The 12,223-nt window shown below is 39.5% G+C and overlaps 1 protein-coding gene across 1 annotated transcript in view; it reads left to right on the top strand.

Moving 5' to 3' along the window:
* tns3.2 (tensin 3, tandem duplicate 2) overlaps window positions 1–11,990 on the top strand; it is a 64,003-nt gene extending 52,013 nt beyond the window's left edge. The window contains exons 17-27 of the mRNA XM_078169042.1: window positions 2,394–2,550; window positions 2,775–3,226; window positions 5,031–5,114; window positions 5,268–5,399; window positions 5,849–5,944; window positions 7,050–7,127; window positions 8,429–8,506; window positions 8,765–8,933; window positions 9,023–9,091; window positions 9,474–9,503; window positions 10,517–11,990. Coding sequence (XP_078025168.1) covers window positions 2,394–2,550; window positions 2,775–3,226; window positions 5,031–5,114; window positions 5,268–5,399; window positions 5,849–5,944; window positions 7,050–7,127; window positions 8,429–8,506; window positions 8,765–8,933; window positions 9,023–9,091; window positions 9,474–9,503; window positions 10,517–10,658 — 1,487 coding nt within the window. The 3' untranslated portion in view covers window positions 10,659–11,990. The remainder of the gene's footprint in view (window positions 1–2,393; window positions 2,551–2,774; window positions 3,227–5,030; window positions 5,115–5,267; window positions 5,400–5,848; window positions 5,945–7,049; window positions 7,128–8,428; window positions 8,507–8,764; window positions 8,934–9,022; window positions 9,092–9,473; window positions 9,504–10,516) is intronic.
* Window positions 11,991–12,223: the final 233 nt, after the last annotated feature.

Raw genomic sequence — 12,223 nt, 5'->3', positions numbered from 1 at the left:
TGATGGGAAAAGTGTTGAGGTCCTTTACGTATTTTAATGAAACTAGTGATACAATAATGTAAAAAAGAAAAACTTTATTCATAATTTAGATTAAAAATCATGGGAGCATTCCCAACAAGATATTATTGCAGAAAGTATCAGAAAGATCAGATCAAAAGGAAAAGCCAACATTCTGGATGATGGACGATGTAAAAAGCCCACAATACTACAGTACCCCAAAATCTTGAGTAAATGTACTTATGGTCTACATTTGCTGTTAAACCGACCTATATGTTGGGCACTCCTATAAATTAATGAGTTGAAAGGCTGACAGACACTGAACAAACAAAACATATATTTCATTAGTTGAATGAGTCCTGCTCACAGCAGCTGCCAGGCAGTTCGCACTTATGGACATCTGATACACCGTACATAATGTTGGCACTATAGAAATGTGTGTGGGAAACATTCAGCCGTGGGAAAGTCACGTTAAACACTAAACCCTTGACCAGCGGTGGAGGAAGTATAAAGATCCTTAACTTAAATAAAAGTAGCAAAGTCATGATACACCATTACATGTCAAAACAAATGTATTAAAATGAATGAGATTATACTGACAGGGCCTACTGGCAGTAAATAGATATTGTACTTAATTGTTTATTAAATTCCTTAACAAAAGTCAAAAAGTAACATTCATGCTCATCGATAAAATGTATTTAAAGATCAAAGGTAAAAATACTCAAGTAGAACGCCTGCTTTCAGTGTGGACACAGGACATGTAACTTTGTTGGAGTTGCTTAGTGGTTACTCTTCAAACTTTCAGATTGTTTGACAAACATTTTGTGTGTGTTTGCAGTATGTGTGTGTTGGCAGTGCATCACGCAAACACTCAAACATTCCTCACATTTATTAACAGCACACGTGCAATTATATAATCTACTCGAGATGATGCAGCTCGTCCAATATGATCACAAACAAAGTCCAAATTCCTCCATCTCATAGTGCTTGAATGAAGGGAAGGAACAGAAGAGAGGAGGGGGGAGGTGGGGGGTGGGGGTGGGTGTAGAGAGCTGGCCGAACAAGGAGCTCTTTATAATGATTGACTCTTTACACGGTGACTCATCGTACTTCACAGGCCCGTCTGTGGCCTGAGGAGGCCTGTCCTCGTGTTTGCTGAATGACACACTGTGTTGTCAGAATGTCAGGATGTCGTGTTGGGATGTTTGGCATGCCGTCCCTCCTACATCTCACACACACACACACACACACACATCTGCTGCTATTGTATGCTGTCAATCTCTGCTTTCCTGGCATTATTATAACAACACGGATACTGCCAACGCAGGTTGTGCAAAATCTACAGTGTAAACTTAAAGAAATAATAATGAGTGAGGTGAGAAGTTTGATGCTACTGTCATGTCTGCACTTTAAATATGTCGAATAGCAGCAACCTAGCTTAGCGTAGTAGTAGTAGTAGTAGTAGTTGGAAACAGCTAGCCTAGCTCCTTCCAAAGATCTAATATATATATGCCTACCAGTACTTTCTGTGGGACTCAGGTCATCTGAGGGGCAGGGGACATTTAATGTAAATGATTCAGACTGTTCAATATGGGGAACTGTGGATGTTGAAATTAGATTCTTTCTTCTGCTTCAATATCCTGCTACCACAAACACACTTTACACACACAGCAGAGGTTCAGGGCCTCTTCTGGGGAAAGAAAAGCTGAGATTTTGAGAAAGAAGTTGGGAAATTTTAAGGAAGAAGTGGTGATGTTATGAGAAGACACTTGCCATATTTGTTTAACATAAAAGTACTGCTACTGGAAAAAAGTTGTAGTACATTGAAGCTCTGAAGTTGCAGACAAGAGGTAGACATGAGATGCCTGGGGATGCTTTTTGTTTCCACTTGCTGCCAGGAATCATAATTTCCTGAATAAGTCAAAGGTTAAAGAAACTGCCAACTTCCCATCCAAAATGATTGGTTATTTTAGTGTTTCCAGACTCTGGTGGATTCATGATCAAACAAATTGCAGAAAATGTGCCCTCTTGGATGCTCCCTTGATAGATAAAACATGGAAGGGCAACCTCCCTGGAGAAAAAGTGATGCAATACCTTAAAATGGAGAAAACTTGATGCTGTTTCATGCTCGAAAACTTCCTCTGCACTGGTGCCTGGCTGCATAAAGCTGGTGCCTTCTTTATTGTTTTTGCCCTGCCCCTCAGACAGTCTAAGTCTGCCACTGTCTGTTGGTGGTTTTATAATCCAAACAAACGTCTGGTCCAAACAAAAGAAAACATGTATTACCAGTTAGTAGGCAGTTTATGGAACAAAGTCACATTCTGCACTTTTTACAGTGTGTCTGGTTGAGTATCTGAGAACTGTGTAGTAACAGAGAACTTGTCTCTTTTTATCAGATTCCCGGAGTTTCCTCGACAGTATGAACCACACCGGCGGCTCCACAGAGGGAGAGCTGTTCAGATCAGAAGTGTCGGTCACTCCTGCGTCCTGTCAGAGGATCTTTGGCTCCATGTGCTCCATGTCATCAGACAGCCCCCTCCCACACACAGACAGGTACACACACAGACACACACACACACACACATCTGGTCTGGTCTATATGCGTAGTGTACATGATTTGGGTCTGCTAATGTTGCAGCATGTTACATTGTTCCAGCAATAATTCATGGCCACTGTAATGTAAAAATATAAATTTTGTGCTGCATGCACACTCTCTCTCTCATCACACAAGACTTGGACAAACAAAGCACAGTGTTCTGTCTCTTTCTGTTCTACAGCTCCACTCCTCCTCCTGTTTGGCACGACCAGACTCCAAACTCCCTCAACTCCCCGTATCCCCCTCAGCCTTCACCTCCTCTCTCCCTCAACACTCCCAATGCTCACAGCTCTCCCCGGAGGGCTCTGAGAGGCCTGGGTGGAGGTCCAGGGGCGCGCAGAGAGACAGACAGCACAGACTTGTCCTCGTTGTTGGGGAACGGAGGCCTGGAGCACAGCCTGCTGGAGGCCATGGAGGGCCTCGGGAGTCTGAACCTCGGGGGAGACAGTGGCCTCCCTCCACTGCTGCCTGAGAAGAGGAGAGGGGGTGAGGCAGGAGAGCTTGGCTCCCACTCCCCCTCTCTGAGCGGGTTTTCCAGCCCTCACAGTGGCAGCAGTCTCAGCATCCCTTTCTCTTCCTCCATGACCCCTGACCCCCTCAGAGGACTCAGTGGGGCCCCATCGCCCGCAGCAGGTACACTGTCCAAGATTTTTTTCTTCCTGTCACTGTCTGTGGTTTGGTTCTGTCTCCTTCTTATAAAGAGTTAGCTACTCAATATTAGAAAGAACATCGAGCATTGACCAATTCCCAAGCTCATTCTTCAGTCCCTCAAGAAATTCATGTTTAGTCGAAATCCTCTTTTTTTTTTTTTTTTTTTTAAATTTAATGTTTATTTAATAAGGAAAATTCTCTTCAAAATCTCTGGTCCTGGCTAAAATGGGCTGCGATAATAATCAATTCAATAGAATTCAGCTAACTTCTCCAATATTTGCGAGAGCTTGCATTTTTTTTTTTCTAATCACCACAATGTTTCCACAGAAATAAAGTTGAGTTGATTTTCCCAATGTCCCCTCTTGCCTGTGAAAATAATCCAGTTTTCAACCAAAAACTTCTGACTGCACTCAGAAGTACTATATTTTCTCAGAACTTACTTATCCCCTTTATACTGCTCCAACCAAACATCTTCAGTTGACCATTTTTAAAGTTACAGAAACTGAACCATCTCTAAGCTATTACCCTAAACTAACCACTGCGTGTGTGGATTGTGTTGGTGATCCATAGACTTGATTCAGGGCGAGAACAAAAACCTTACATACGTGCATTCCTGGCTAGCTATCTACACAGACTAGAGGCTACTGCTACTTGCTGCACTAAAACAGAACTGGTGCAAATTTGATCACCAGTATGTTGCTGCAAATCCATTTTGGTGCAACATGATCTCATCCGTACTCATGATGATTTACTACTTGCAGGAGCCCAGCATTACTATAATGACATCATTGGCAGCCTTTTGTGTTGCATCTTGACGCAGAAGGGGTTGTCAGTTAGTTTTAGGCAACGAAACTACTTGGATATGGTTAGGAAAAGATTGCTGATGTTGCTAAAAAACACCCGGTTTTCAGTGGCACAAAAGCTGCCGCCAATGTTGTTGTGTTTTGGTCTCAAACACTGGTCCCCTGGGTACTTGCTGGACCCATCCTCCTCCCCTCCTGCCCGCCCTAAGCAGACTTTCACACTGTTTACACTACATCCATTGCTCTGAGTGTCTACTAATGACATGAATGGGTTTACTAGGAGTTTGTGGAAAGACTGGTGCGTCTCACACAGATGCAAAAGGGTGGCACTGCTCAAGCGATGTATGTTGATGCCCCGGGAGTGAGAGGAGACTGCATTTTAGGTTATAAAAATTACAACACCTCCCCTGCAGCGCCTGTTGCCAGCCCAACACAATGGAGAGAAATGGGCAATATTTATTCAGTAGGAAGGAGCTCCAATTTAGTATTGAAGGGACTTTTGGCAATAAAACAAGTCTTGAATTTTGGGAAATAGTTTAGAGAGGAGAAAAAGTAACATTATGAGTTTCGAAATCACAATTTTTACAAGAAAAAGTCATATGTAAAAAGTTAAAATGCTGAAATGGAGTTATTTTGAGAATAAAGACAGGATATTACAAGAAATGGGTTTTACTTTTTTGAAAAACAATGTTTACTATTTGGAGAATAACCTAATACTAGTCTATAGATTATCGTTAGTAACAGGGACATCGTCACAGGAACTACAGGTTGAGTTTTTAGAAAATTTCAGTGCTTTCAAAACCACAAACACAACTGGTTAGATACAGTATAAACAGAGTTGAGTGATAATACATTTTTAAACTTTTAGGATTACTGACCCTTTAACAAGTCTCTCTCTCTGTCCTTTTTCCTGCCCTGTCTTGTCATATTTGTGCCAAAGCCTGTCTGAAACCTGACGTAGAGCTTTAATCTGTGTCTCGCAGACTTTGGCAGTAAGCAGGACACTGTGAAGTTTGTTCAGGACACTTCCAAGTTCTGGTACAAGCCCGACATCTCCAGAGACCAAGGTAAATATTGGTGTTGGACAGGAGAGCCTAACGGACATGTCCCAGCACATAATACGGCCCTTGTGCAAAGCCCTGCTGCTTGTACAGTATGAACATGATGATTCTAACTTTAGCTTATCTGTGTTCCCTCCCCCCTGTTGACCTACTGAACAGCTATCGCAGTGTTGAAGGACAAAGAGCCAGGCTCATTCATTGTCAGAAACAGTCATTCATTTCGCGGGGCGTATGGATTGGCCATGAAGGTGGCTACGCCTCCTCCGTCTGTGTTACAACAGAGTAAGAAAGGTAGGCTGAACATGTCGAGTTTTTTCCTGGATGTGATCCCTGCAACCAAGCTATTTTACAGAAACTGTCTTCCATGTGGAGGAAATATGCACAGCCTTCAGTTGTGATTTACATACATGTACATGAGATTTTTACAGATACAAAAACTTTCTGTGAATTGTCAAAGTTCCAAAAACTTCTACCAACAAGTTTAACACCTACAAGTAGAACACAAAAGAAAGCACTTCCAATTTAATTGAGCTTTTTTCAGCATTATAAATTAGTTAAGTGAGAAGTTCATTCATTTTTTCAGTTATGTTTTATGTGTTAAACAATGTGATTTTTTAGACAGTTTCAAAGGGATAGACACATATTTGTCTCGTTTAAATCGTTTAAAAAAGTTCTATCTACCAGTCAGTAACAACATATCTGTGTAAATTAAACAAAATATTTTCTCTGTGTCTCTGCAGTAGGGGACCTGTCCAATGAGCTGGTGAGACACTTCTTGATAGAGTGCACGCAGAAAGGAGTTCGTCTCAAGGGTTGCCCCAACGAGCCGTACTTTGGTGAGAGTATTAAAGTTTTATAAAAGTGTCTCACTTTTTCTGCCCTGGTTTAACTAATGTGGAATTCTAATACTTTCTAAAAATATTGTAAAATGCATATAATGTGGTATTATGATATGAACATGGACTGTGATATTGCAGATTTTCCAGGAATTCATTTGAGAAGCTACTTATGGATAAAATAGATATTGTCTCTTTTTGGCTTATCCAGTGAATTGAACAGCAGTCAATACAAATTGAGATACTTTACCCCACTGATGCAATGATATACAGAATAAAACACTCATACACTTTATCAAACAGCCTTTACACAGGATTATTACAGTGGCTTGTTCGTCAGCTGAGTGGAAAATATAAATAACAACTTGAAGAAAAGTAAACCAAACTGTTTCAACATTAACAAGTAAAAATAACAAGTTAAAGTGCTGTTGCGTTAATACTGTATGTAAGCAGTATTCTAATGTGGAGGCTGGTCCAGGAGTTACAAATGCAAACTGCTTTTCCTAGTAAGTTTATCTACTGCTTTGCATCAGACTTTAAAGAACTTATCTCATGTGTTATAAAATATTTATTTGCAAAGTAATTAGATAGTACTGTTGTCAGAAAAATGACGCTATGTTCTACAGGTCTGTAGTTATCAGGAGGTTACTGACCTGTAAAATAAAGCATTGCAGATAAAAGTTTAGGAGTAAAATGAGCAATATTTCCCTCTGAATTTTAGTGGTAGAAAAACAGAAAATAGCATCAAACTAAAATATTAATGGCTACAGTAAAGTACCAGTTCTGTCCAATGAGCCTAGTCCAGGGTTGTTGCACTCTAGATGTAATAAAACACTTTTGATCTGTGCCAACATTTTAAAATGCTGTCTTCAGGACTGTAAGTCAGTCCGGTGAGAAGTTTGCTTCCTCAAATCCATCTGTTAAAAGTTCACCAGGGAGGACCCACTGAGGTTAATACAGTACAGTATCCCAGGATTGTAATGTGTTTCTTGTGCCACCCTCTACTGGTCAGTGTAATGAGGTACAGCTGGCTCCATTATACATCAGTCTATATGGTGGGGCTTTTTGTGAAATGTTGATTATGAATGGGTTTTTTTCCTTACAGGAAGTCTCACAGCTCTGGTGTGTCAGCACTCCATCACCCCTCTGGCTCTGCCCTGTAAACTCATCCTGCCTGACAAAGGTAAATTACAAACAACAACTTCCTCAGTATAGCCTCACAAGAATGAACCAGAACAAACAAAAACAAAAACACCTATGGACACCACGGGGGGTGCAACACTAATTTTTAGCTGCATAATATTGAATAATCTGTCACTTCTTATAGAATTAACAAACCATCACCAAGGCGAGCAGCCACTGCAACGACAAACACATAAGCAAAAAGAGAGCCTACACAGTTTTTACACACCACGTAGTGGAACACACTGTCTGTACATCATTCCGTGAGTCTCGTGCAATGCAAAGTCCTTCACAGTCTGGTCCAGGTATAACTTCTCTGCTCGTCCATTGTCAATGCAAAATATAAGCAGTCCACTCAGCCTCTCTGTCCCAGTACAACCAGTCCACAAACAGCAAAAAGGCCTTACACACCTCACCATCAGTAAACTCAGAAGTCACAGCTAGAGACTCCAACGGCATTTTAGCATATTAGCATGTTAGCCGGACCCAGCATGCACTCATTGTTCATAGTGGGTGTGTTTGATTTTGGTCACTTCGGGTGCTCAGCAGATGGTGCATTAAATCAGTGATAAACTAAGGTAGACGTATTCTTTTAAGCCAAGATACAGTAAAGAGAATGATGTAATTTGTCACTTCTACTACTGTTTAGGACATTGTCTTCAACTTTACTGTATTCAAACAGCACATCACCTGAAGAGTGTCTGCACACCACACTAATGCATTTAAGAAATTCTGTCTTTTTTTTTTTTTTTGGAGAAAATTTTGATAATACTGTGGAATTGTTTTTAAAAAAGTGGAATCTTGGTTTCACTACCCAGACAGCTAGATGATCTTAGCCTGCATCAGAATTCTTAACAATGTTGGATTACAATGACAAGCAAAAGTTTTATTTATTTATTTTACTAAATAGTGTCATTCTGAGTATGATTATAATTATGAGACTTCTTGAAGGTAAAATGTGTGAATCAGGTTTCAACATCACTTTGCACAAACCACAGACCATTCTGTGCATTTATATTTGTCAACTTCACATCCATAGTTTTCTTGCTGCAGCCAGTGTAATGTTGTTTATATGTTGAAATATTAAAGAAATGAATATTTAATGTGTTTGTTTTAAAACTGCAATTAGATTTGAATTGCTTCTTTTGGTAATAACAGTTTTCAGCCATTCCCACCAATGCATGTAAGTGTATGTGTGTGAGCGCGTACATACCCAGTACGAAAGCATCATTTGCATTCAACTGGCCACTGCACAGATACAGTTTGTGTGTCACTAAACTGTCTGTGTGTTGTTGCTTGCAGACCCAGTGGAGGATCTGAATGACTCGTCTACACAAACAGCGACAAACTCAGCAGCTGAGCTTCTCAAACAGGGAGCAGGTATGGGACAGACACCACATATGTACACAGATCTGTGTGTTTGTTTGACTTGTGTGTGTGTGTGTGTGTGTGTGTGTGTGTGTGTGTGTACAGCTCATTCATTTATTTTCTTCACACCCTGCATCAGTTATAACCTCCATGAAGTTTCTATCTACTACAAAATACACAAACCACCATAGTTTTGTGTCAGTAAACAAAATTAGTATATAACTTCATTTTTTTATTGTGTGCTGAACTGTTCCTTGTGTTACTGTGTAGCATGCAATGTGTGGTACCTGGGCTCTGTGGAGCTGGAATCTCTGACGGGACATCAGGCAGTTCAGAAGGCGACCACAATGACGCTCTCCATGGACCCCCCTCCGGCGTCCACCGTCGTCCACTTCAAAGTGTCGGCACAGGGAATCACGCTCACTGACAACCAGAGGAAGTGAGTGTTCAAACATGTGCAGTACAAACACTCACAGATACAGAGAGAATCAACATGATCACACTGATGGTCTCTGTTTGCTTCTGCAGGTTGTTCTTCAGGAGACACTACGCTGTCAACACTGTCATCTTCTGTTCTCTGGACCCACAGGGCAGGAAGTGAGTATGACATATTTGCACATGTCATATCCTTCTTTAAATGTTATTCATGTACACAAGTACAGTATAAACAAATATTAAACAGGATTAGAGCCTGTAATTTAAATAGCTTTATTAGCTGCTGAAAATACCACAAAAAGTCACAATTCATATTATACGTATAATATTGTGTAATATACACTATATGAGATGATTGCAGAATTTGACTAAAATCGGCATGCTGTATAATATAATTTGATATCCTGCTATGACCATATTTGGAGGGTACAAAGACTGTCACTCATATGGTTAATGCGATATTAATGTATACATGTGATACATATATTTGTAGATTTGATGGCTGATAATGTTATGAAAACTGTTGTTTCTCTGTCCCAAACAGATGGACAAGAGGCAGCGGCTCTACTGCGAAGTAAGTCCTTTTTCTTTACTGTCTTTTTTCTGTCATGGTTCTTTTGACTCTGTTATAATGCACTGTATTTACATTTTTCTTACTAGTGCTAGTACTAGTAAAAAAGTTGCTGACATGAACTGCATCTTGATTCACACTGATAAATCTGAAAATTCTGGAGTCTTCCGAGGGGTTGCAGGAAGAAAGAAATAACATGCAACCAATAGATGCCAAAAAAACAAAACAAAAGACCATTATGTAATTAAAAAACAAACAAACAAGACTTCATCTTGATTCAGCCAAGTTAGTAAGACTGACTGATAATGTTCAGAGGTTCAGCACTGAAAACTGAGGCGGCCTTGAAGTTATTCTCCATCCTAAATCTGTCTTTAAATATCAAACACTCCCCACCCGTACAGTTACAAAGAGATTGTGATTTCTTTCCTCATGAAGCAGGGTTGTGGTTACCTTGAATCCATGTGAATAACATTACTTTCCTGTGCTGCCAAGTTCTCATGGCAAAGTTGAAATTGTTGCTCTCCAAAGCTCCCAAATGTCTGTCATAATTCTGGGGCATTTATGCTTTTATTAAAGAGTCAGTGGAGTCTAGAGAGTCACACAGAGATGATTGGAGATAAGAGGATAGAGACAGATGGGGGATGAAATGCAACAAAGGTTCCTGAATGTTGCAGTTTGTGGTCTGTGCTCCAAACCACAAACATGTAGCTGTATTTCAGCTAAAACACATTTAAGCAACATAGTGAAGAATATACAATGGATAATTGAATTTTGCTGCAGGAGTGGTCTGAGAGATTGTTTTTTTTTCTGCCACAAAAACATTTCTGTCAAAGAGAGAACAACAAACCTTTTACAGTGACATTTTAATCCTACAAAATCTGATACTCAAAGGAAGGAGTATAACTTAAAGCAAGACTCTGAACTTCTATCTGCTCACGTAATTTATAAAACTGTAGTTAAGCTCTAGAATCTGCTCTTGTTTAATAGTTATGTTTGTCTTTTTCCTTTTCCTCCAGGATCTTTGGATTTGTAGCAAGGAAATCTCAGAGTGAGACTGAAAACGTGTGCCACCTGTTTGCTGAACACGACCCCGAGCAGCCAGCAAGTGCCATCGTCAACTTTGTCTCAAAAGTCATGATTGGGTCACATAAGAAGTAAGGAGGGAGAGACTCACTGCAGATTGGAGAGGATGGACTGGGGATTAACTGCCAACCCCAACACCAACTTTTGCTCCCAAGAGCCAAAAACTATGAACCCAGACACTCTCATGTATTTTGTACCGTCTGCACTGCAGGATGCCGCCACCAGAGGGAGCCGAGACTGTTATGTATAAAGTAAAACTTACCAGCAAGACATTGAAAGTACTTTAAGATGCATCCTCAGAAGTTTTTGTATAAAATTTGTATGAAATCATGCACACTTTTCCAAGAGGATCCAGTAAGAAAATCTGATTTTGACCATTTTATCAGACCTGTATCTTCAAACTTTCTGTAAATGTACCATATTACACTGACTTTGCTTGTTGCTGGCACTCACAGCTGACAAATACAACACTCTTATTCTGATTACACCCAGAAAATATCTGATATTCTGCGCATAAACACATATTTTTAAGTATGAATATAATTCTGAAAGCTTTTCTTTCCAGTAAAAATGTGTAAATCAGGTTTCAACATCACTGTTGAGCAAACCACAGACCCATTTTATTTGTTAAATCAAAACCAACAATACTGTCTCATGACAAAGCCAGTTATGTGGTCGCCTTATACTTAAGATGGATTTTTTTGTGTTATGTTTATAGTATTTATCCCTTTTTACAGATGTGTAAAAGTCTCTCTTTTTTCCTAAATATACTTGTCATATATTTTTGTATATTAACATACTGTACATTAGAATTAAAGGCAGTGAACCTCAGAATCTGTATAATTATGTCACATATTGTTGTAGTATTTTACATACAAGATACTACACAGGCTGCCCATGTATACTTGTTGTATTACTAATATAGATGTCAATATGTTTCTTTCACAATAACTCCAATACAGATATATGTACAGTTATTATGCCATGAAAAAGTCACTCTGATTTTCACTAATAAGAGATCAAATGCAGTCACTGTGAGAAATGTCAAACTTTTAGTCCACCTCAGTGTTTTTTTTCATGCACAGCTTCCTCTTGTCATCAATGTCATCTTCTTTTGCTGATTTGTAAATGAACATTGATCTGTTACCGCAGCATTTCTAATTCTGGCATCTTATTAAAGTATTGGTGTGTCTAAGTCCCATAAAGAAAAACACATTATCATACTTGTGGCATCTAACCATGCAGATAGTTTTGGTTTTATTTGCTCATGTTTTCTTTTTTAATATGGTTTTAATTTTGATTTAAAACAAACAGATAAAAAAAAGTGCCACTCCCACAAACCATGGTGGCGGAACCCTCCCCATAGTCACCACAAGATCTCCAAATAAAGTAGTCCTGTCACAGTGACTCAGTATTGCTATTCATTTTCATCATGCAGAACTTCATGGATGGACACGCACAAAAAGCAAATCATTTAGGACTAAGATAAGAAAAAGAATAAAGCTCAGGGCAACATATACAATTCGTTACATCCATGTAGCACCCAAATTGGAGTATATTTGTCAAGGTTTTCAGATATCAGTCGGAGATTCTGCCAGAAATCTGCTTTCATCTTTGTTCAGTTATATTTTCTTAGTAAT

Source organism: Epinephelus lanceolatus, chromosome 6, assembly GCF_041903045.1.
Source record: "Epinephelus lanceolatus isolate andai-2023 chromosome 6, ASM4190304v1, whole genome shotgun sequence".
In the NCBI taxonomy this organism is placed as follows: Eukaryota; Metazoa; Chordata; class Actinopteri; order Perciformes; family Serranidae; genus Epinephelus; species Epinephelus lanceolatus.
This window is presented reverse-complemented; position numbering and strand designations above follow the sequence as displayed.